Source organism: Pieris rapae, chromosome 23, assembly GCF_905147795.1.
Source record: "Pieris rapae chromosome 23, ilPieRapa1.1, whole genome shotgun sequence".
NCBI lineage: Eukaryota > Metazoa > Arthropoda > Insecta > Lepidoptera > Pieridae > Pieris > Pieris rapae.
The window spans coordinates 4,448,679-4,474,597 of record NC_059531.1 but is presented as its reverse complement, the minus strand read 5'-3'; the positions used below and the strand labels follow the sequence as shown (position 1 = coordinate 4,474,597).

Below are 25,919 nucleotides of genomic sequence, written 5' to 3'. Positions count from 1 at the left end.
TACTTCCCCGTACGAGCGAGTGTTGATCCCCAGATACCTCACAAGGCCATTATAGCATAGTTTTCATATTAGCACTGTAAGGAAGCAATAAATATTTAAAGAAAGCACTTTTTTACCGGATTGAAGCTATTTATTATTTTAAACGTATAATTATTTAACATAATTTTAAATTTATCCGACATTTCACGTGCTTTACAGCGTGCATGGTCACGGTGACTGAAGACAAAAGGTGTTGACTGTCAAAAAAAGTGTCACAGCTGTAGAAAAATGGTATCGACTAAAAGATGAAGGGTTTCTGCAGAAATTGCTCACGGTGTCCTGTTTTCTTTAAATGTCTAAATGCTATATTAATAAAAGACAATGAGCAATAAATATTTTTAACAAATGTTATAAGTGCTAGGATCTTTTATTTTTTTAATTATGTATTTGGGCTAGAGATTATTCTACTCAAACAAATTCGCAGCTTCGAAAGTTTGAGAACAGCTGTTTGACATGTATCTAATGAGCGTATGATCTGACACAAATACCAATGATGTATGATGCTTTTCCTTTCATTTCTACCATATAACACATGGTTATATTTTTTAATATACTATTATAACAACTACTTAATATTATAAATATAGTAAACAATTGCGACGCGACTATAAAATGTAGATTACTTGAGTACTCCTTCGTCTCTTACTGTCAAATTGTATTTACACTTTGATAAAAATATATGAGTACTTTTGTTTAAGGGGTGCAATTAGAATAATCTTTTATATATATTTTACTAGTAACCCGCCCCAGCTTCGCACGGGTGCAATGCTGATGAAAAGCAGGTTTTTATTATGTATTGTTATTTCCGTCGCTGGAAAGCTCAGATAATATACGCGTTCGATCGCTGCTAAATAGGCTGTAATGGGCTGTATAGATCTATATTAAATGAACAATGTATTCAAGGTATTTAATTGGATAAGGATTAATGCTGTATTGGTTAAAATCGCTTCGAAAATTAGCCATTATTTGTCGTAAAAAGTAAATGACAAAAAAAAGTTATTGTGGGTTATCCATAAGAGATAGACATATACTATCACGGACTTTTCTGTAGACCTTAAGTATGTGTACAATACTTAGTACATTATTTTGATAAAACTCGTAGTAAACGCGTTTGCAATGTAAACGGAAAAAATGTAATTATTTACGACATCACATTAGAAACCTCAAAAATAACAGTACTTCTCCACTTTTAAAGGATGTTATTATACATATAAAGCTTCCTAAATCACTCTATCTATTAAAAAAACCGCATCAAAATCTGTTGCGTAGTTTCAAAGATTTAAGCATACAAAGGGACATAGGGACAGAGAAAGCGACTTTGTTTAAATAAAATGTACTTTATATAAAAGTACTTACACTCTAAATGTGCTTCGTCTATGGAAGTGCTTACTCTAGGCAAAGTAAAAAGAAATTTGACCATTATTGAATAATTTTTTCGTTTGCCCCCCTATTATTTAAAAAAGCTTAGTAAAAGTCAACAACATTGAGTGAATTTTTGTTTGACTAGTTATAATGATGATGATATTAATTATTTATCCCTAATGCGAAAGGCAAAGGACTTTAGTCCATAAATCCAGGTCTCGGTGTTGGTAATAATTGGAGAATTTTTGTAGTTTAGGCGGTAACACAAAAAATACGAAGCATTGTGCAAACTTTAAATTAGTGATTATTTAATCATGTCTTGAATTTTAAAATGCATAGAAGTGCAAATTAATCTCTTATTGCATCTATGGAATAAGAGATTAATTTAATTGAATCGTAAAATTAGATGAAATTTATCAATTTTATTTACATTTCATTAATTATATAAGATTTTTGAAGTGAAAACTTCTTACTACACTAATTCAAAGTTTAAACACTATGAAATGATCTCATTTTCTCCCACGTTAAATCTTATGAATGTGTAAATGCACTAAAAATGTACATTCTATATGGTGTAGTATTTTGTATACGATTTTGATGTACAACTTAAATACAGGACACTAAGAAAAAGAAGAAAACAGACGTCACTTAGAACAGACTTTTAAAACGAGTGAATATATTTTTTTCCCTTGAGTGTTTCTATAAGAATATAAATTAATTACTGTTGTTTGTGAAGAATAAACCAATTAACAAAGATAAAAATGGGTTGTGATTTATAAAAACATAGAACACCTATAAATGTATGTGTCTGTCTCTTTTTACTGTCACGTTTTACCGACTTCTTATCATCTCTTATGTAAATTAAAGATTGATATTAAACTTAAAAGAAATGTTATAAAAAGTAAATACTACATTTACAAATTGAAAAAAATCTTTTTAACATATTCTTCTTTAATTAAACTTTTTAAATCATTGTAGTTTTTAACAAAATTAATAATTGTGATTTTAAATAATTATTAAGGTAAGCCTTTTGGCAAGCTTTTTTAAAAAAAGGTAAAATCCCTAATACTCTACTATACTATGTATGTATTTGTATATCTCTCTCTATTCACTGTACGTATAAGGGCTAATAATAATATATAAAAATAAATTAACTAGTAGTGTTACGAATACACAAATCAATATAGCATGTATTATTTCTCAATATCCCTTATTCTCTCTCTCGTTCAATCTTTCTCACTATAGCTCTCTCCCACCTCTCGCTCCCATGGTATTGTGCGTGATTCGACAATCGCTCTATCTCACTTTTTCTCTCGATCTTTCTCACTTGCTTGCTCCCTCCATCTCCATCGCCAGTTGCTTCATGCTACGTTCGCACTGTCTTACTCTCTCTCAATCGGTCTCGATCGCTCTCTCTCTCTTTTTCGACACTTCCGTTGCATACTTGCGTGACGTTACATTTGTAAAAATTTTACCCTCATGCGCCTAAAGAAGTTTCACTTCCAAATACATTTACATTCGTCTCATTATCTTGAACCCGACATTTTTGAAGATTTCACTTCTACCGCGTGCTATGTGTATTTAAATCTAATTCAATCAAATAATGTTTTATGGCGTTGATTTTTTTTTATAGAACAGGGGGCAAACGGGCAGGAGGCTCACCTGATGTTAAGTGATACCGCCGCCCATGAACACTCGATGCCAGAGGGCTCGCGTGTGCGTTACCGGCCTTTTAAGAATTTGTACGCTCTTTTCTTGAAGAATTCTAAGTCGAATTGGTTCGGAAATACTTCAGTGGGCAGCTTTATTATGATTAGCTTTCAAGTATACACGACCCATTAGTATAAAGTGAATACATTTTTATATTAAGAACACAAAACTACCAAACTTGCCAAGATCATGTTCTTTTAGACCAAACTTATATGTCCAACTTGAAGTTCGTTGTAATAGTTATTGTTATTATGGTAATAAAACTGCCAAATCGCATTTACGCCGTTCTATTGACAAAAGTCTGTCGCTAAGTACGTCATAAAATATAAATCACTTGTCATAGACCATTAATTTCGACAATTCACTTTAATACAGCTATTGTTCCTGCAATTCAACACTTACAAATAAAAATATAAATCAATGACTCTACAATCTTTTTAGGTCTTGGCCTCAGATTTCTGTATCCGTTTGTCTTCGTTAATCTAATAGACAAGAAGCCTTCTGTGCCTGACACACGCCGTCGACTTTTTGGGCCTCAGGCAGCACATTCCACATGATGTTATCCTTCACCGTTTGAAGGAATCTTAAATGCTCGCATAGAAAGTCCATTGGCCGGGAATCGAACCTACGACCTTAGGGATGATATTCTCACGCTGAAGCCACTAAAGAAACACTGTTATATGATATACTATCCGTGCCACAATGCGTGCTACCCTTTTTCAACGGATTGAAGCTATGTATAAATTAATAATTATTTTACATAATGGGTGTTGAATGTCAGAAAAGTATCACAGCTGTAGAAAAAAGTTATTGTCTGTATTTAGTTCCCCGGAGTTGATATCGACAAGATGAAGGGGTTTTGCAGAATTGACTCACGGTGTCCTCTATTTTTGCGAGTTGTTTGTCTCGAGACTTATATAATATGTACATAGCTTCAATCCGTTGAAAACGTGTTTTCATTAAATAAAAAAAATTATTAAAAATATAATCAAATATACAAAATGTAAAACTGTCATCTATAATATTAAAAATATTTATTTGAAGAACTTCAGTGTCTTAGGGAAGGGAAGTTCAAAACAAAATAATTTCATGTTTAAGAGTTCCGACACGGAATAGGCCAACATACAATTGGGCCCATGGGTTCATTTTTCTAGATATCGGTTCGATATATAATACTGTACAACATTTTTATGTTCTAATATCAATAGTTTTCACAGCGGTGACAGATTTTTTGTATACAAATAAGAAATGTTTATTTCAAAATACTTATTTATTAACTACGCACGAAACATGAAACACCTATTAAAGGTGAATGACCGATAAGGTTGAAATCAGAATAATATGGGGGAGTTTGTCGACAGTTACGCTTATCAGCTGAATTTATTTGTATACCTGCCGACATGCTTTTTTATTTTTTTTATTTACTAACCAAATACATTTACATAACCTTAGGCCAGGTCCAGACTAGTGTAATGTAAAATTACGATTAATTTTGCATCAACAGTGTGGATGTAAAGGTAGATTTACATCAAATAAACTCAGCTATAGCTTTGTGTGAAAACATTACAAACACTCAAATATTTATCTATTTATAAAAATACTCTTACAGATGTGTAAATTCACAAGAGTACACAACAATTAAAAGTTTGCAGACGAAACAAAAGTAAACAAGAAATTTATTAAGCAAAACAAAATTACATACTTAAAATACACAGTGTGTATGTAAAAGTCGAATTACATAAAACACAGAGCTAAAGCTAAAGAAGAACACAAACACGCTGAGACAGCTCAAAGGCGCACGCAAGAACGCTGTAACTTCGCGCGCTCTATCTAATGTTCCATAGAAACTTTGTGAACGTACCAAGAACAATGAAGGAATGCTCTACGAATACTTAACTAATTTGATATAGTGGGGATAGAGTAAGCATTCGATCGTCTGATATACAGCACACGAACGTGAATCGTGTACGAATCTTGGTTCCTATATCTTATCTTATATCTTTAAACGAGCAATTCTTGTATATATATATAATTGGAATCTCGGAATCGGCTCCAACGATTTTCATGAAATTTAGTATACAGACGGTTTCGGGGGCGATAAATCGATCTAGCTAGGAATAAATGATATAAAATAACAAAAAGGTGGTGTTTGAGAAGTCCCAATTCAAACTGAAAAATGTATCTTCCTGAAATCTATCACCGAATAATTATACTATTTTTTTCGCAATAAATTGTTTTAACGACACAACAACACTAAAGCTATTCCAGCATATATAATCTATATTGTTCATATCTCATCATTTTATTAGTATGTAATTCGTACTTGTATATAATTTCCAAAAACACAATTTATAAAAAATAAAAATACCGAGCAAATCTCGGCCATCCAGGTACTATGTACTTATATATGTACATGAAATTTACAAGTAAACAAGTACTTTTCAACTTGCAATTACTTAACTAAAGTGCCTGCAGTTTCCAATGACACTAATATATGTTTTGTTAAGGTACATTCACTCTAGCTTCATTGATTAGTAAAAATATCTTACCATAGATACCATAAACAATAGTAATATAATATAATTTGTCAGCTCCGAATCACACCGTACAAATGGAACAATCTCAGCGCTAAATCTGACTCCCGTACGTGATAAATGTATTAGATTTTGAGACAAGGAAGTTGTAGTTTGTAGCAAATATCATTTATGAGTCGCTAAGCGGTTCTTAAAGTTATTAATATACATATATATATATATAATATAATATATATGTATTATATCATATATATGTATATATTTTACTTTGTGGAACCAGCTGCCCACTGAAGTATTTCAGAACGAATTCGACTTAGGGTCCTTCAAGTAAAATGCGTACCGATTCTTAAAAGGAAGGCAACGCACTCGCGAGTCCTCTGGCATTGAAAGTCTCATCACTTTACATCAGGTGATAGGTGAGCCTCCTGCCCGTTTTCCCCCTGTTCTATAAAAAAAAAATATATTAACACGCTTATTGTTATATAGTCAAAATTCAAAATTCAAAATCATTTATTCATGTAGGTAACATTGTACACTTATGATCGTCAAAAAATAAATATACAATGCTTCTAATTTTACATTCACTGCCAGTTCTCAAATCAGGGAGCATAACGGAAGAGAAGAACTGGCAATAAACTCTCCGCCACTCTTTTTAATCGCCAAGTTTTTTATTTACACAACGTTTGTAAGGAGCTGCAAATATACCAATATACTTTTAGGACTAAAGAATATATTTACTTTATTTTAAAATTAGCTTCATTCTTAATACAGAGGATTTAGAATCGCTGAAAAAACGTAGACTGACACTTAGATGACGCTACCAGTATTAAATTAATATGATTTTTAGTTAGCCCTTCAAAAGACTCATAAATTTGACAACTATTAGTTAGTGAAAGCATTTTGAGGAAGGAAATTTAATTTGTTTAAAAAACGACAGGCGTGCCTGCAGAAGTGAAAACTTGTATATTAACCTTGTGCATTTTTGATAATTTGGGAATTTTGAACGAATTGCTTTAATTATATCAGTATAAAAGTACTATAATTAATGTGGTAGGATACAATATTTATTTATTGCGCTATCGTATACGTATGACAATTTATATAACATTAAATACGCCGCGCCAGCTGTCTTCTCTCCATCCGTCTTACGAATTTTCGATCAGGTCCCGTGTCCTGACGTCAGTTTAACATTTTTTACCGTTTAAAAAAGTGTACAACACCGCTAAAGTAGTTAAGTCAAAAACTGATAAAAATAATTTCGTGAGTGGTTTTTTGCTCACCTGATGTTAAGTGACACCACACATGTGTGTGTGTACCATGTGTGAACACACATTGCCAGAAAATTTGGCAATGTGTGTTTGGCTCCCAAATGCCTTACCGTGTTATTAAAGCATTGATGTTTGGCGAACTATACTAGTATATCTACAGAGTTTTGTATATTCCACGTCTCCATTAAAGGGCTTTTAAAGGACTGTAATACCCTGATTAAGTCAACCTATAAAATACCTAATCACACTTAAAACACGCAATGCAAACTTAATTTTCCGAGGAGCAATGAAACTCATTTAATTACATAATTGCGCGATAAATTAAATGAATTTTCACGTGTTGTTCAGATCCCTTGGGCGTTTTGATTAAATAAACCAGACTGGAAAACTACTTGCTGCTAAATGAGACACGACGGAATTTTCTTTAAGATAAGGGTTTGTTCACATGGGTAGCGTTTAGCGTATTCTCATCTCCTAATAAAAATTCATATACTTATATAAATTCTTCATTATAATTACTATAAAAGCCGAATTAGTACTGTTTTTATTGATAAACAATTGCTCCGATCAGCACACTGATACATGACAACTGAAATACAAATTTTAATGTGACACACCCGAAGAGATAATACAAATTTGGTTTGTCCTGTAAAAAAAAAGTAGGGTAATTTTTTAAAATACTGTATGCGTATGTGTTGGAAATTTCAGTCAAGTCTTCTAAATTTAAATCTTCTTTATTTCTACATAATTATGTATTTACAATATGTATTCGCTGTGCTTGGAGTACCCGTGCGACTTCAATACAAGGAGTCCCCCTTGTGAGTGAGTTGTGTTGTGTCAAGTCAAAATATTTATTTCAATTAGACTAATTAAGAAGGCCTAAAAAGTAAGTGTTAAAATAAATAAAGATTATATAACTGCATAATTTAAACAATTTCCATCAATTGTAATGATTTTCAGAAAGTCAATAATGTTCCCTCTGGTAGTGTACCGTGTATTAACGCTGGCTTTTCCTCGCTGTATTACGATAGTTATTGAGTGAGGAAAGTATTAGCCCTGGGGTCACCGATACTACTAACTCATGGCATCATCAAATCATTTAGTTGAAGCTAATTAGACTACTACCTAAAAGGTAGTTTCATATGGAGGAGAATGTGCATGAAGCTCCATACTTACTCATTTATGCATTTATCTGGTCATTAATTTATCTCATGTCATTTTCACACATGTATATGTTTTCAATAAATAAAGTACATTATTGTCCTCCTTGTATCATGTACTATGTTTGAGAGAAAAAATAAATTATGCGCACAAATCGCTTTCCGCTTTCGCGTCTATTGTGGTGCGTTCACTGTTGCGTTACATCGCCGATATATTTTAGTTTAAGACCTCTGTTATATCATTTAAAGTCTAATTTATAACCGCAATTGAAATGTTCAATTTGTTGAAAGAACTTGACAATATTCGTTTGAAATAACCAAGACTTTAGGTAGTGTATTTCTTATTCAAAGCTTTCTATAAGAGCTGATATTAAAGTTGGCGACACATGTACATCATCCAGATCGGTCTACGGGTCGTAATACCTCATTTTGGGCTTGCAGCTGAGTTTCATCATCGTCCTACAAAAAAGCGGGTTTTCGTCAAGCGTCCCCGACTATGTGGAACCTTTGCACCAAAGTATTTCTGACTTAGTGTCCTTCAAAAATAGAGCTTACATATTCTAACACGCTGGCTTCGCATTTGCCTTCTGTCAATGAGAGTGTCCATTAAACGCGAAACACACAGAAAAGTCGCAAGCATCGTGCCGCTTCAAAACGCGTCAATACAAAATGTACGTAAAGGCACGTTGTCAATAATTATATATATAGTCACGCGGCGTGGCACAAGCACGTCGTTTCATCGCCTTTTCCGCGGCGCACATGAGTTGCAGCAAAGCGAACGCATCTTCGTCATTTCAAAAGGAAGACATTCTATCACGATTACTCTTTGTGCCGTCTCCTCGCCTCTTTGATATAGTCTAAGATCCGGGATTAGAAATATATAATAATAAATACAACAAACATTTTAAACCTTCTGTGTTAATTTTTTTCTAATTAATTTCGGCGCATAAAAATATAATTAAGGAAATTTATAAAACAATTTAATGATTGAAGCATTAAGAAAACTTCACGGTAAGTGTAAACTATTTCTGTAAATTTTCTCAAAAGTATTTTTTTTTTTAATATTGCACACTATTCCGAAAATTCTAAATATTTCGTAAAAATTTAGAGCTTCCTTTCTGTCTATCTTTCTTATACTCCAATTCTCATCTCTCTCTATTCTATTACGTTTGAATGAGCCTGTGGTGCGCGCGCATGAGTTTTGTCTTTGTTCGTTTAAGGTTTAAGCAAAGAGAGAGAATAATACTGTATATTACAGTATTATTCTCTCTCTTTGCAATGAGCTCCCATAGCTGCCACTAATTTTGATTTTTATTATTTATCTTTGGCTGCATCAGCCTTTTATAAGGTAGCCAAACATTATTATGTGTAGAATTCGACGCCGTTTATTACTGTACTTAGATTTTTTAATTAACATGTGAGGGAATTAGCTTCATTTATTTACCTTTTCTCACCTGGCTGCAGGTAAGTATAGCAATCATAGAGATGGGTGCCTACTACAGTGAGGTATATAATATCAAATATTGACGGTTTTAACTTACTACATGTAATTAACATGAGAGGGAAGAAATTAAAAATAAATTATTTGTTAATTAATTAATTACTATTAATTGCAGCAGGCTTATGATGGCAGAGGTTGTTTTTATAAGTTCATGATATTGAAATCAGCTTATAAAAAATTGTTTCATCTAAATAACAGATGAGGGTATATTTTTCTTATCCCGGATCTTAGACTAATATAATTAAAGCCGCATCCGTGCCTTATCTGTTCCACGTCGGCTCTGCGCCTGCGCCGCGCCTTCACTTACGCCTTTTCTGTATGTTAAGGGCAGTATCACTTGCCATCAGATGCGCCTTCTGCTCGTTTCAAATTCAACTTCAAAAGTCATGTATTCATTTAGGTACAGTACACTTATGTATGCCAAATTTACGCCATCTCACTATCTTTTAACGGCATTAGTGACACATTGTTATCGTCTTTGTATTCTTGAACTGTACAATATCCTTTTTTTATTAGGATTTCCTTTACTACTATTTATTTACAACTGAAGTTTTTTTTTATAGAACTGGGGGCAAACGGGCAGGAGACTCACCTGATGTTAAGTGATACCGCCCATGGACACTCTCAATGCCAGAGGGCTCGCGAGTGCGTATCTGCGTTATATATCTGTATTAATTCCCAAATAAATGAGTGAGCAATTTTATGAAGTTATCTGGAAAAGCAAGTCTATTCCTACTTTGTTGACGCCTTTTTGATAAGCAACTATTAAACGTAATTTTTTACTATTAAATAGGACAACAAAATTATAAGAAGCGTATAAAACAAACAAAAACAATTTAAAAAAATAAGTTAATTTAAACTACATTGCAAAACCACAAAATAACTTTGAGTGATTTCTATTATGAAATAAAAAAATATAAAAAAATGAATGAAAAACTATTTTCTTTATCCGAGATTGAACCAAAGACCACATAAGCATGCTAGCCTAACTAGACCAATATGTCAGTTGTCACAAATATTTAACATTTGACAGTGATTCATACAAAGATATTCAAATATACAGAGATTTAACAATTGTTTTCATGAAACACTGTCTTTTATGAGATGTATAATCTCGGATCTCCATTGTTGTAGACAAATTGGCCGCGTTTCCATTTGTATTATAATGTTTCTGTTCTATTTCAATGAAATATGAAGGTGTTTGGGTGTTACATTGAATATTATTGTTTGTTTTGAACTATCTTCAGCGTCCGACTCTCATCCTTGAGGTAGTAGATTCGCTCCCCGACTATGAACCAAAGGATTTTCTATGTGCGCATTTAACATTTGAACAATGAAGAAAAACATTTTTTTATAGAACAAGGGGCAAACGGGCAGGAGGCTCATCTGATGTTAAGTGTTAAAGCCCATGGACACTCAATGCCAGCTCGCGAGTGCGTTGCCAGCCTTTTAAGAATTGGTACGCTCTTTTCTTGAAGGACCCTAAGTCGAATTGGTTCGGAAATACTTCAGTGGGCAGCTGTTGTACTACATTGTGAGGCTTGCTTGCTTTGACGCAAAAAGTTGCGTGTGTCAGGCACAAGAGGCTGATTACCGATTTGCTTATTGGATTGACAAATGATCATAAAACAGATACAGAAATGTGAAGCCCAGAGCTAAAAAGGTTGAAGCGCCACTGGGTTTTTTTAATATAACTGAGGTGGCGATAGAAGATGAAAGATGCATCACTACAATTAACTTTTAATATTAGTTGAATTGCATCAATAAAAATCAATATATACAAAATTATCGTGTCAATGTTTGTAACCTGTGATACAGATGAAATGAATTTGAATTTCCGAGTGTTTTCAGTAGGTCAAAGAAGTTCTTCCGAAGTATATTTTTTATTATTTGTTTATTTCACTACATGATTGTATCTTAATAGTATTCGAAAAGAAGTAATTGCCCGCAACGCTATTAGCGAGGCTTCTGACAGTTACAGCTAATTTTCCGTTTGCCATAAAAAAAATGTGCGTGCGTGCGTACATAATACACCTCAGAAGTGAAACTTCTTGTTAATTAATTATTACTAAGGTTAAAGCCAAAATAGATGATCATGTACCAGCATATATATATATATATATATATATATATATATACTTCATATATTTGTATATCTATATTCACAATTATTAGACACTGTATACGTGCTAATGATAATAAATAAAAACTATGCGTTTACTGCACAAGACAAGTTATGCGACAGAATTTTCATCTAAAGTTCTAATATGTAATTATTAAACGAATACATCAACAAATAGCGTGTATTTTTTCTCGATCTCCCTTACTCACTCTCTCTCAATCGGTCTCAATCGCTCTCTCCCTTTCTTTCGACAAAAACGCTGCACATCTTCGTGACGTTCCGTAAACATAACCCTCATGCGCCTAAAGAAGTTTCACAATAAAAACATATTGATAAATCTATAATAGCAACGTTTCGGCTAATGTATAAATAACGTAATTTGTAACGAGTATAATCCTTTTACAAAATTTTTGTCTGAGAGTATTCGCAATGGGGTGATAAACAGTATTTAGTGTCCAGTCTGCGAAGGCGGGGTCAACGACCGCCTATCTTAGTACATACTTGTACACTTGGCTTGAAATGAATTTACTGAGCCACAATGACGTGAAAATATATTTATATTCGCGTTAAATTAAACTTAGGGCCTGTTTCACAATGTACGGATAAAGTACTAAAAAGTAAATAGCTATGCAACACATAAATTATTCGAAAGATAAAAGTTCCCAATAAGATACTTCGCATTTCATGACAAATAGCACTATCTGACAGTCGTGAAACGCAAAAATACTGTTTATCCTACAAATAAGTAATAAATAGCTTATTTGGAACTTATCCGGACATTGTGAAACAGACCCTTAATATATACATTTGTACATTTTACAGTTATACAACGAATAAATTGTTTTGTCACGGAAATCCAAAATGGCCGCTACTATAATATGGCGGGAAATATAACGCATTTATTTAAATAAGCTATAACATTCTTGGCCGGTATGTGCGTCGCTGTCATGAATGTTAGTATTACCAGTAAATAAAAATTAACCATGAAAAGGGGAATAATAAATTCCAACTTAATAATTTATTAAATAAAGCAAGATATCTAGAAAATACAGTTCTAGGCTTAATAAATGTGACACAAACTTAGGAACAACTGATATGATAGATTTGTTACGCTTACCTACTATTAATATAATATCTTTTAACCTAGCAATTAGAACCTTTCGATAATCCAAACTTTCCTTTACGTATAAAAATAAATACATTTAAATAAGATTTTTATAAGATGTTGGATACCAAAATGGCGACGATAGTTCATATTTCAGCGCCGATATAGAAAAGAATATGACTGTAATCATCTGTAATGATAAATCTTAAAAGGTAATCTATATGTAGGCGAAAAGATGAGATATTATAGAAATTACATCTCTCTACAGCTCTCAATATACATATATAATCTTGGGTAATACATTACTTAAGAGGCTTTCATCTTTAACCACTGTTAAAAACAAAATTTCCACTAACGACTCAAAACTTTATACATTCAACCTGTCATATTGCTTAATTGGAAAGTATTATTCTCGTGTAGTTTAATTATAAAAGGATTATGTTGAAAATTAACATGTAAACTGGAACCTTTTTTGGACTTAGGGACAGGCCGGCGTTCTGGCTATATGAGTGATTAGTTTGATACAGAGTGTGGCCATAGGTGGTATCCTTCAACCCGTATGCATTACATAAAAAAATGTGATCTGTCACGGGACGCCTGGCAGATGTGAAACATCGACATTATTTTGTAAAAGTAATATGCAGAAAAGAACAGATTGCGATAGGAACTAAATATGTCATAGTGATAAAATCAAATATTACGTTTTTTTTCCAGATAACGATGACTATTTGTTGAATAAACATTATTTTCATTAAATATTTTTAATGTGAAATTTACTACTGCATTTAGACTGTATATCATATAGCGTGGCGATGCGTCGCCACGGCATGCGTCGCCACGCCAGAAATCGGTTTTACGTGCGGCTATAGATGTTTCACATCAAAAAAAAGAAAAAAGACGGCTACTTCGTGAGCTGCCCACGGCACAGGGAATCCTAGTGTGTGCAATCTCTGTTTTGTACATGTACACGCACAAATCAACCTGATTTGGCGATAATGACACTTCTGCGTGTAGTTTGATTGTCGGAGACAATTTGTGTTAGTGTTGTGTATGTCAAATTGTGTTAGAGAAGCTAATGATATTGACAATAAAAGTAGTTGAAGGGTGATAATAATTTAAATAATTGTGTGTTAACACTTTCAGAAGTGACTTCGTTCTAGTATTGCGTAGAAAAATCGAGAATTAATAATGAAACAATAAATATCTGTAGTTATCTTTTATTAAAATAAACAATCAAATATATATCGACTTAGGGTCCTTCAAGAAAAGAGCGGGCAACGCACTCACGAGCCCTCTGGCATTGAGAGTGTCCATGGGCGGCGGGGCACTTAACATCAGGTGAGCCTCCTGCCCGTTTGCCCACTGTTCTATAAAATAAAATACAGTACTTACAATTTTCTTCTTTTTATTAATAAATAATACAAATTTAAAAAGGTTCGTGCCTATGACATCTTTAAGCAGCAGAGAGAAAAAAATAAATTTATGATCAGATAATTTATTATAATCCATCACTCGCTAATAGCGGTGGAGTTCTCTAGTTTCGGAGAGCAGGGTTCATGGGTTAGGGTCTAATGAGTCTTTTAATATAACGGAGCAATGTCTGCCTAGTGGCTTCAGCGTGTAGCTCTCATCCTTCAGGTCGTAGGTTTCTTTCTATGTGTGCATTAATCATTCGCTCGGACGGTGAATGAAAACATCGTGAGGAAACAGGCTTGTCTTAGACCCAAAAAGTCGACGACGTGTGTCAGGCACTGGAGGCTGATGTTACTTGCCGATAATTATTTTGTTTATTTATATTTACATTCTAAAACAATGTGTATGCCTAAAAAATACAAAAAAATATGACTTCACAAATTTAACACACACATACACATCAATTACATTAGAACCTAAGCAATATATATATGGGAAAAACTAAAAAAACGACCATAAAATAAACAAAAACAAAATATTGATAATAACTAATAATATAAATATTAACTAAAACTAAAAGATAAAAATACAGTAAGAAACAAACAAAATTAAAACTTAAATCACATTCAGATTTAAGAGCCTGCAAAACAAAGTTACGGAATATTGGTAGACTGTTGTAAAGCACATCAATATTTTCATCAATGTTGGTAATAAAGTTGTAAGAGCGAGATAGCCTATTCACTGGACCATTAAAACTAGCAGATAAGCGAGCTGTAGGTTCGTATAATAGACTAAAAGTCTATGTACTTACGTATGTATATTATTTTGGTAAATAATTATAAAACTGATACAGCAAGCTATTTACGATTGTACTGTAGATAAGTATTTTTCAGTGTCTTACAACTAATGAAACCTTATAAATTATTTCTTTAAAATTTGGTATACATGTATGCTTGTAGGTGGCCAAATACTTTTGTGTGGTAGTATAGGTTTGTAGCATAAAATAGCAATATATATATTAGGTCATAGCACCACTGGCTTTCATGAAAGACCTACTTAAACCAGCCGTCTCCAAAGGCCAAAAAATCTATAGTCCTTGATGACGTCAGGCTTTCAGCAATAAAATGTTTTTATGTCTAAACAGTAGTTACTACAATCCCACGAAATGCGTTAAAATAGATTTTATCGTCTGTCAACTCAGCGCCACCCAATTTAATTTGAGAAGTTTATTTTTGTCTATACACAGGGTGTGTTGAACGGTTACAATTTGAAGAACTGGCCTCTGGGTGCGAGGGGCAATTTAAAGACCTCTTGGTTAACATATATTACAAATATTGTTTATAAAACCCTAGGATGTTAAACTATCCGTGTTTATGAGAAGTTAGTTTTCATATCATAAAACAATTATATTTATAGCATTTAAATAGACATTCCAATATTCGAAACTGTCACTTCACATGTGACAAGTGGCATTACTAACACGTTCAACCTCCAACAGGGTGACACTTCTAATAATTTTTCAGCTGATTCGTTTGAGACAAATGTAGTGATTGAAGTTTCACCTTCTTCAATGTTGATGATTGATCTCAAATTTGGTCCGCAGCTTAAGACAAACCACCGCTACAATAATGCAGATTTTTTTTTATCAATACTTCCTTTATATAGATATAGCAGTATAAAGTTTTTTCCTTTTGGTTATAGCTCGGTTTGTGCAATACAAATAATATAAAAAAAAATCTAATATGGCCGCCGACAATATTGTAAATACGAGATGGCCGCTGCTACAAAATGGCGGGTTTACATGTTTTAATTTTAATTATTTTCAATAAAACCGTTTAACCTAATAAATACTTGTTCTTTCATATTATTTCCTATTACTTTATACTTTCGGATTCATATATGTAAGTAGAAAAAGAATGACGTGCTTTTCCATTACTTGAAAATAGAAGTTTTGCGGTTTTACGATTTGCGGTTTATTCTACCATCCTGTATACGACTTTAAAACTTTATCTTACAAACAGACTGAATCCGCCAAATGGTCAGTAATAAAAAGATTTTATGTCATTATTTTATTAACTTTCGATTATTTTATAGGTAATAATTTGAGATTTTCAGTATCCATTAAAAACGGCTTCTAAGTATTATTGATGATATCATATCTTTTATTACCTATACCTATATTTAGATATTATTCAAAACAAATAACATAATACATAAAAATATATCTAACTAACCTTAAAATTTAATTATTAAAAAATATTATTAAAAGGAGTCCCTTTAGGCAAGGTTCCGAAGATACTAGCAGCGTTCCCCCTTTGAATAGCTAGACTAATTCTTTGTGCGAGGTAGCTGCCAGCTCTTCGTTCTCCTGTGATGTCGACTAACCTTTTTGATAATTCCCTAAAAAGCTTTAATGCGCTAGGACTCCACGGACCAAGGGTCTCGACACCGAATATAGTATTATTGTATATGATATATTACATTATATGACAGTGGCCTAGTGGCTTTAACGTGCGATTTTTATCCCTAACGATTTCGATCCCTGGTTGTGAGCCAATGTTCCAGGAACGTCTTCTTTCTATGTGCGCATTAAACATTTGCTCGAACGGTGAAGGAAAACATCGTGAGGAAAGCGTCCTTAGATCCAAAAAGTTACCGTCAGTCACAGGAGGCTGATCACCAAATTGCATATTCAGCGAAAGCATTGTTGGGTGCCTTTCTCGAACCTAATTTGCTGTTATGCTGATGTTTTTTTTTTCTGCTTTAAGTACCAAAAATTTCTCGTTTTTTTATTCTGTCCTTATTTAATATATGTTTAAATTGATTTTTTAATTTTTATTTGTCAAACATTTTAAATGAAAGATTTTGTAAAATAATCAATAGACTTATATATATGTATGATGTCGTCTCATCAACTCAATAAATAAATGAATAAAAATAAATAGACAAATAATCATTAAACATATACAGAAATCTGAGGCACAGACCTAAAAAGGTTGTAGTGCCACTGATTTATTTATTTATTTTTTATTTATTATATAGTGAAATAAATAAATAAATTTTTACATAATATGAGTATCCTATATCCTCAACGAACTTTGGAGTAATATAATCAGGAATGTTATGATACAAAATATTTAAAAATTGCGTAAATATGATTCCATTTGACGATGAAGAAAGTGCTGATTCTGATGAATTGCTTCCATCCATCGTATTCTCCTTTGCCCCCAGCGACATTTCCCCTGTTCTCAGACCTCAAGAGAATGCTAGCTGGAGAGAAGTTTTGCGCTGATGAAGTGGTAATCGAAACTGAAGCCGTCTCGGAAAACCGCTTTGAACGTTGTATCGAAGGCAATTGAAGAATCAAATCAAATTCTATCAAAAGTAGATTTTTTATACATTCGTCTCTCAGTCCTCTCAAACACATTGCAAATATATCCAGTTCAGCAGAATTGAGGACATGGTGCTGGCAGAGACTGCCTTGTTCAGGTTGCAGGGCATGTCTCCGAGATCTGACATGATAGCAAATTAACACAACTGAACAGGCAGTTCTTGCCGCGTACCACCACTATGTAAAACCAGATTCCCACTGAAATATTTCCAAACCAATTCGATTTAACATCCTTTAAGAAAACAGCGTTGCAATTCTCTTGAATTGTCCATGGGCGGTATCACTTAACATCAGAATAGCCTTCTACCCGTTTGCCCCCTGTTCTATAAGAAAAAGTGTGTGTATTTAAATTTAAATTTTTGATACTTATGTATCAAAATCAAAATTTATTTATTCAATTTAGATGCGACTTAAGGCATGCTTATGAATGTCAAAAACGTTTACAAAATTCGCGAAAGAGCAAGACTACGCCATCTGTTCGCAAAACTACCAGGAGGCCTTGTTCTGAGAAGAACGCGCAAGAAACTCAGCAAGTTTTATCCTCCCTCTACATCTCTCTACAATTATTGTAATTCAAAGGAAAATGTCGTAAAGTATATATCTGCTACTATTTAGTTGAGATATCTATTAAGTATATCTTTATTATAACGGCTTGTAAATTACATGGAAATTTTTATTCCTGATAAACGCAACTTGCTTCATTTCCCTTGATAAATTATGCAATAAACCACAATTTACTCATAATCCGCAGGCTTTGTTGTTTCTTTATATAGACACTGTTCGCTTTTTATGTCAGACAAAAGCTCTTTGCATATTTTTTAAAATAAATTCTCTGCACAAAGATATTTAACATAACGATCTACCCTAACTTATAAGTAATTTAAATCTAAGTTGTTTACTAAAAAGTGTGAGTAATGTCAGCCTAGTGGCTTCAGCGTGCGACTCTCATACCTGAGGTCGTAGGTTCGATCCCGGGCTGTGCACCAATGGACTTTCTTTCTATGTGTATTTTCGATTGTAGCGCCACAGATTTTTTTTTTTATATACTAAAAAGAATATCCAATCTTCAATATCTACCTGCAGTTTCTATTAAAGTTTCTGTTCTTGAGTACAATTCTTTTACACTTTGCATATTAAACGTTAGAAAATATATATTTAAAAAAATATTTATTTTGGAACAAAATATCATCATGGTATCACTTATTCACCGTAATTAAATTCGAACCTGGTGGCATCCCTACTCATCGGCAAAGAAGACAGAGGGTGTTGGCCAAGAGAAAAAGCCGGCGTAAAAAACTCTCGGTACTCTTTTAAAAAAAAGCGATTATATAGAAACACGCAACTTTAAAATATACTTTGGAAAAGATCCTCTCGGGCCGTGGGTCCAATGCACAGTCGCTAATTAAACCTTAATTAACGCTTAACGCTAATTAAAAAATTAAAATAAAATAAAAAATTAAACGGTAACCTCAGAGCTAGTTCTTTCATCACAAAAGAAAGTATCGGAAATGCTGCTTTAAAGATACACTGCCACGGGAACCAAACTTTATTGATTGTTTTAGTTATTATTTTTATTACTATGCAGGTTAAGAATATTGTATATGCCGTATATTTGTCTGTTGGAAATGAATTATTATTAACTACCTTTAACTTTCTATTTAGTTCTAAGTAATTTTTTCACAAAAAGCTTTTTTTAGGATTTATCTATGCAAATTGTTATCTTGATAGCTTTCTTACGATAAATATTAAACCTTAATAAAAACTTATTCTAAGTAGTGTACTCTTTTCATCAGCTATTCGATTCTTTTCAGATTATTTATTAGTTGTTTTAGTATTACAAATTGTTATTTTCTATTAAATTTGCGTTGTTCATTCATTGTTTGTAACATTCATAAAAATAACCCACCAAAACGCTAATTCAAGATGGCGTCTTACCAGTACATGAAACGTACCATAAACATTTTCATATAATACAAATAAATAAAAAACCTGATATTTCGTTCAAAAATAGTCTCTGAACAAAATAAAATTTATTATGAGATTTATTCAGACAAGCAAGACCGGGACTGACATGCAAAAATCTATGTCTTAAGTTTTTTTTATATATTTAACTTAATTAATTTAATTCCTAGGACTTTTAAAAGCCATCTTTTATACAGATTACAACGTATAACAGTTTTTCATGGTGTCAAATAGCTTTGACAGAGATAGGCGAGAGATTTCATTAGTAAAATCACTATGATTTAGTTTCCTTATAGAGTTTTTCTATTTTGGCACAACTCCATAAAACCTTCTTAATATAATCTAAAAAAAAAAAAAAATTCGGTCAGGCTTAGGTCTTGAGATCCCGTCTGTTTCTTGCCTAAATTATCCCACAGTATCGAGAGAAAAAAAACACCAAAATGATAATTAAATAACCAATTCAACTCAAGTCAACAAAATTGATGAATTCACAGAGATTGCCGACTGATTCACTGTTTCTTACGGGTAACATAAAAATGTATTACCATAATAGAAACATTGAATTCTTGTGATCGCTATCCGAATTGAGATACTGCTTATTGATACAGACGTAGTTCCACTATCGTAGGGTGACCAGATTTTTAGAATATGTGGGATAAGTGTTGTTATTTTCGAAAAATGGACAGATTGAAAACTTTTCAGGCAAATATTACTTTAAAATGAAATGAATCATTTACTTGCTAAGATAGTGGTACAATTACAATAAAATATATATATAATGCTGTAATTTAAAATAAATATATTCCGGTCTTAATGTACGGCTAAACATTTGGACGCTAACCATGTAAGAGGAGAAACTATGTAACGCAAAATATTGCGTAAAATGGTAGGGTCACTGAAATGTGATGGAGTGTCCGAATAAATGATAAAATAGAAGACTAAGAACAACCCAGCATAACTGGAAAATACAAAATAAAGATAATAAGATCAGGTCGCTGGAGGAGTCGGGTTATGGAGCCCAGTAAGTCGGCTAAGGTATCGCTAGATAGATGTAAAGGAGGAACTGTGATGGAAGTATCAGAGTATCAGCAATTGGTAGGTGGCATAGGAGTGCTTTTTATTGCCATATCAGATTTTGGTCGCAGAGTCAGCGGAATTAAGACAAGATTTTCCTATTTATTAATTTGCATTTCAATAAACACATTATCACAGGCACTCGATCAATTTAGTTTTTTTTTAATTTGGCGGGAAAGCCCAATACTAAAAAACCTCTGATCATCTAATATGTAACAACTGCTTTTATAACTGTATGTAATAACCACTTAGGCAGAGCTTTAACGGAAACTCTCGTTCTCGAAATCGTCTCGAAGCATTCACGACCCTACAGGCATTGAGAGTGTCCATGGGCATGTATCATTTCACATCAGACGCGCCCCCTGCCCGCTTGCTCGTATTTCATGATGTGATTGTGTATTGAATGATGTTCGATTTTACTTTTTATCACAAATTTTTCAATAAAGGTTTTATTACATTTTTTTTAATATTAAATAATTAATAATAAATATTTAACGTTAATTATATAATAATATTTACTATATTATAATATAGGATAAATATTATAAATATAAATACACAGTGAACAGAGGCGGCGTGCGTGCCAACATGCGCCACTAACTTCATTCTGTTAATTTTGTGTCACGGTGCGCGCGCATCGTAAAAACTCACTCTCATCAATATTTCATAACGGGCCTAAACAAGTATAACTTCACAAAAACGTTACGTCAGGATAACTGCAGAAAACTCTCAGAATATTAAAACTCATAGTCATAGCTTCGGTCCCAATCTTTGCATAAATAGACAATATAGCAACTTAGCAATACTGGTATTGTGTTTACAGCAAACAGTTTTATTTGTATTCGAGCTCATTCCGAATTGTCTATTACGTAAATTGTGCGCGACCTGAAAAACCAATATGCCTTAATCTAAAAAAAATAATTGTCTACATATAAACGTGCGGTTTAGGACAATTATTATTATTACGTTGTACAGTTTGCTAGCCAGTGAATTGTGAAATGTGTGTTTATATTTATATGTATTGAATGTCAGGAGTATCTGTTTAGTATATGTAATGTATGCTGCACTAGATAACTAAATATATGAGAGGGTAAGATGAAAGAACCTAACAACCAGATAGTATTAATAAGTACGGATGTCTGCACCAAGAGACGTAAAGTAACTGATAATGCCCTACCGGTAGGACCAGAGGTTCAAGGTTCAATCATCATAATTCATCACCACAATAAGAGTTTGAAGTAGTCGTCGCCACTTTGAGAGGAAACGAGAAATGAATAAGACAGAGCTATATTGAAATCTGATTTATTGTTATAAAGTAATAAATTTAATACTTTTTAAACTTATTTAACAGATAATATTATTCTTGTGATCTGTTATTGTATTGCGCATATTCAGCTATTAACGATTTAACAACAACGTGAGCCGTGTCAGCAATATCAATGGTCAAATAATATACAGTACCTGGATGACCGAGCCTTGCTCGGTATTTTTTTTTAAATTGTGTTTTTTGAAAATTATATTTAAGTACGAATTACATACTAATAAAATGATGAAATATGAATAATATTTTTCGATCTTGCCGATAGAATAATCAAAAATAAAACACGAATAAAATAACATTTTCTAGAAGTGATTCCTAGCTAGACCGATTTATCGCCCCCGTATACTAAATTTCATGAAAATCGTTGGAGCCGATTCCGAGATTCCAATTACATATATATACAAGAATTGCTCGTTTAAAGATATAAGAGGACCTGGATGTCCGAGCTTAGATCGGTATTTTTTTTTATAAATCGTGTTTTTTGGAAATTTTATTAAGTACGAATTACATACAAATAAAATTATGAAATAGGAATATAATTATCGAATAAAGATAATTATTTTCAATTATATTGTTTAAACGTGCAATTCTATGTTTAAGTTGATAAAACACAAATAAAATAACAGTTTCTAGAAATGATTCCTAGCTAGATCGATTTATCGCCCCCGAAACTAGTATACTAAATTTCATGAAAATCGTTGGAGCCGATTCCGAGCTTCCAATTACATATATATACAAGAATTGCTCGTTTAAAGATATAAGATAAGATAAGATTTAAAATTACTATTTAGCTGTTTAAATTTGGAACACGATTTTCTCGAAATCAGTTATCAGGCATGACCTACACTAGCGTAGTCTTCACGCATTGTGACCCCTCGTACATCCTTCGGCTATAGACACACTGCCGCTTCAGTCGCGATTCTCATAACTGGCGTGCCATAGGTGAGGAATCGTGATCTTCACCACGACCTGGAACTAACATAGCCCAATAGATGAGGCGATATGGAGGTGGCAGGAGGAATTTTTAGTGTGTCAGGTTTCTCCCCTCTGAATAGCAGAGGGATAAGAGTTAACCATCCCCACAGTCCCTAGCATACGCTCTGCATATCCTCGCGGGCCTGCAATTGTGTATTTTAACTTCCTTTATAAAAAAGCCCAATAGATGAAGTAAGTATCCACACCTTGACCAGAACTACTTAATTATTAACACACCAACCCGTTTTTGTTTTCCGACAAAAAAGGTCCGTAGCAGGAACCCGACATGCGTATCGAATCCGGACGTTCCAATCAAATATCCTGAGCTGAACTGTCAAGGCAATCGAGAGATTCTATTAAAAAAAATAGGATTGTATGGTTTTATGAGACAACGGTAAAAGTGAAACTTTTTCACATTATAGACATTTAACAGAAAAATTTTGGAATAATATTCCATTATGGCTATAAAATCGCTTTATCAATCTTAATTTTATACTTGGAAAATTGGAATTATAATGGGACTAATAAAAGTAGACTAAGTCTCTCCCTCTCTTTTGAAGCGCCAAGTTTTGAGTTAAACAAGTTGTTTCACTTGGAGCAAATCCCTATAATTAGGATCACTTAAATAATCGACAAATTTATAGAAATTGATTAATTTACTTTCAACAATAAAATATAGTTTTTAATCGCCTTCACAAAAAAGGAGAAGAAAGATAGAGAAAAAGATACTAAATTTGACGTGATTTTTTTCATATACTAGTTAAAAGTTTATACATTTTATTCTCTTGACCCATAAATACAAATAAAAATTGCCCCCTTTTTTTATTTTATTTTTTACTTTTTTTACAGAATACTAAAACGCAACCGGATCTCACACATTGGCCCCAACTCGTTCGTCCAAACGCCGGCACTACGTGTATTGTAAGTATCACATTTATTTACAAACTAGCTATGCCACGCGGTTTTTCTCGTGATACCGTAGTAGTGGTAGTCTATTAAGTCGCACTATAGATATGTTTTGTTATCGGAAGTCCGCCGTTCCACAACTGCGCGTTTTTCAAGGCAGTTTTTGCCGCGCAACACAACTTTGTGGAACCAGCTGCCTACTGAAGTATTTCCAAACCTATTCGACTTAGGGTCCTTCAAGAAAAGAGCGTACCAATTCTTAAAAGGCCGGCAACGCACTCGCGAGCCCTTTACCATCGAGAGTGTCCATGGGCGGCGTAATCACTTAACATCAGGTGAGCCTCCTGCCCGTTTGCCCCCTGTCCTATAAAAATATAAAAGTGTTATTTTAATTAGATACTTTTTCGATTTCGACATGTCGGAGTCATGTTATTTGTGAATGTTTTTACATTTTTAAATATTATTTGTTTCTTTTGCTGTAAAAGGTGTGAAAAACTATTTAACATTAACACAGGTCTTCCGGGAAACGCAAATGCATAGCCTGCTGTGCCAAAAACCTTGGTCTATTTACCAATTCCAGATAATCTTATCACGCTCTTGTGCGTAGGAGTTTATTTATTAGCGCACCAGCGATATGATAATCTCTATTGATTTTAACTGTTAAATTAGTTTAAAAATAGAATAATTATATTTCTTTCAAACACACAAATACACAGTACTTACAATATTTACAAGTTACACAGCGTGAGCGTACAAATTCTTAAAAGGCCGGAAACGCACTCGCGAGCCCTCTGGCATTGAGAGTGTCCATGGGCGGCGGTATCACTTAACATCAGATGAGCCTCCTGCCCGTTTGCCCCCTGTTCTATAAAAAAAATCCGCGACTCTCATCTCCTTCAACTCCTATACTTAATATTTTTTAATCCCGAAACTAAGATACTTAACTTATTTTCTTTCTCAGTTCTTTACAACTCTATATTACGCTGCTCCAATAGATGCTTTCGGAAAATTCCCACAGCTTCTTTAGGCAATTTTTTTTGGATTTCCGCCATAAATTATTTTTTAGATAAGAATTATTACAAATATTGGTGTATAACTAACTCTGCGCTGTCATTTTACTACGTAACATCTAGAACTCGTCTCAAATTATTGACTAGGATAGGATATAAGAATAGCCTTTGTAATTTCTGTATTTTGTATTCTTTCGTATTTTTTGCATTTAAACGCAATATTTATAATTTTAGATTGAGGTTGGATTTTTTTTTGTTTTAATCTGAAGATTATTAAAGAATTTAATTTATTAATTACAGAAAACACAGAATTTGATATAATCTATGACATTTCTTATCTGTGCCTGATTAGCGCGTTTGGCGCCATTTATACGCAACTATTTATTTATTATATTTAATCTCAATATAGATAAGAAAGATTGAAAGAGGAATTTAGATTTGATGAACAAATAAAAATATTATTTATTTTCCTTTTTTCCTATTTTTACAGTAACTTAATATTAATACAATAGAAATATAATAAAAAAAGGCGCTACAACCTCTCTAGGTCTTAGCCTCAGATTTCTGAATCTGTTTCATGATCATTTTTAAATCTAATAGGCAAGTAGGTGATGAGCCTTCAGTGACTGACACACGTCGTCGACTTTTTGGGTCTAAGACATGTCGGTTTCCTCACGATGTTTTGCTTCACCGTTCGAGCAAATTTTAAATGCGCACATAGAAAGAAAGTCCATTGGTGCACAGCCGGGGATCGAACCTACGACCTCGGGTATGAGAGTCACACGCTGAAGCCACTAGGCCAACACTGCTCTTTTTACATAATATACAATTGACTTATCTGAAGGGTGAAGTGGGATAATGAATATGTATATATCTTGTTGGGCGGTATTAATTTCCAAGAAGCATTGTTTGCAAATAGGATTACAACATAAAGTACGTGTTTGGAATAAATATTTAAATTATTTTTGTTAGCAAAGAAGCGTTGCAATTGCTATGTAAAGTTATTTACACTATATTATCTCCAGACATTTGTATGGTGTCAGGTCCTGGACGGAACAGATGAATC

The 25,919-nt window shown here is 33.1% G+C and overlaps 1 protein-coding gene across 2 annotated transcripts in view; it reads left to right on the top strand.

Moving 5' to 3' along the window:
- LOC110998260 (lutropin-choriogonadotropic hormone receptor) overlaps window positions 1-25,919 on the top strand; it is a 105,886-nt gene that overhangs the window by 53,125 nt on the left and 26,842 nt on the right. For both annotated transcript variants that reach the window (XM_022266813.2, XM_022266812.2), the window contains one exon: window positions 23,787-23,858. In XM_022266813.2, the coding sequence (XP_022122505.2) occupies window positions 23,787-23,858 (72 nt within the window). The remainder of the gene's footprint in view (window positions 1-23,786; window positions 23,859-25,919) is intronic.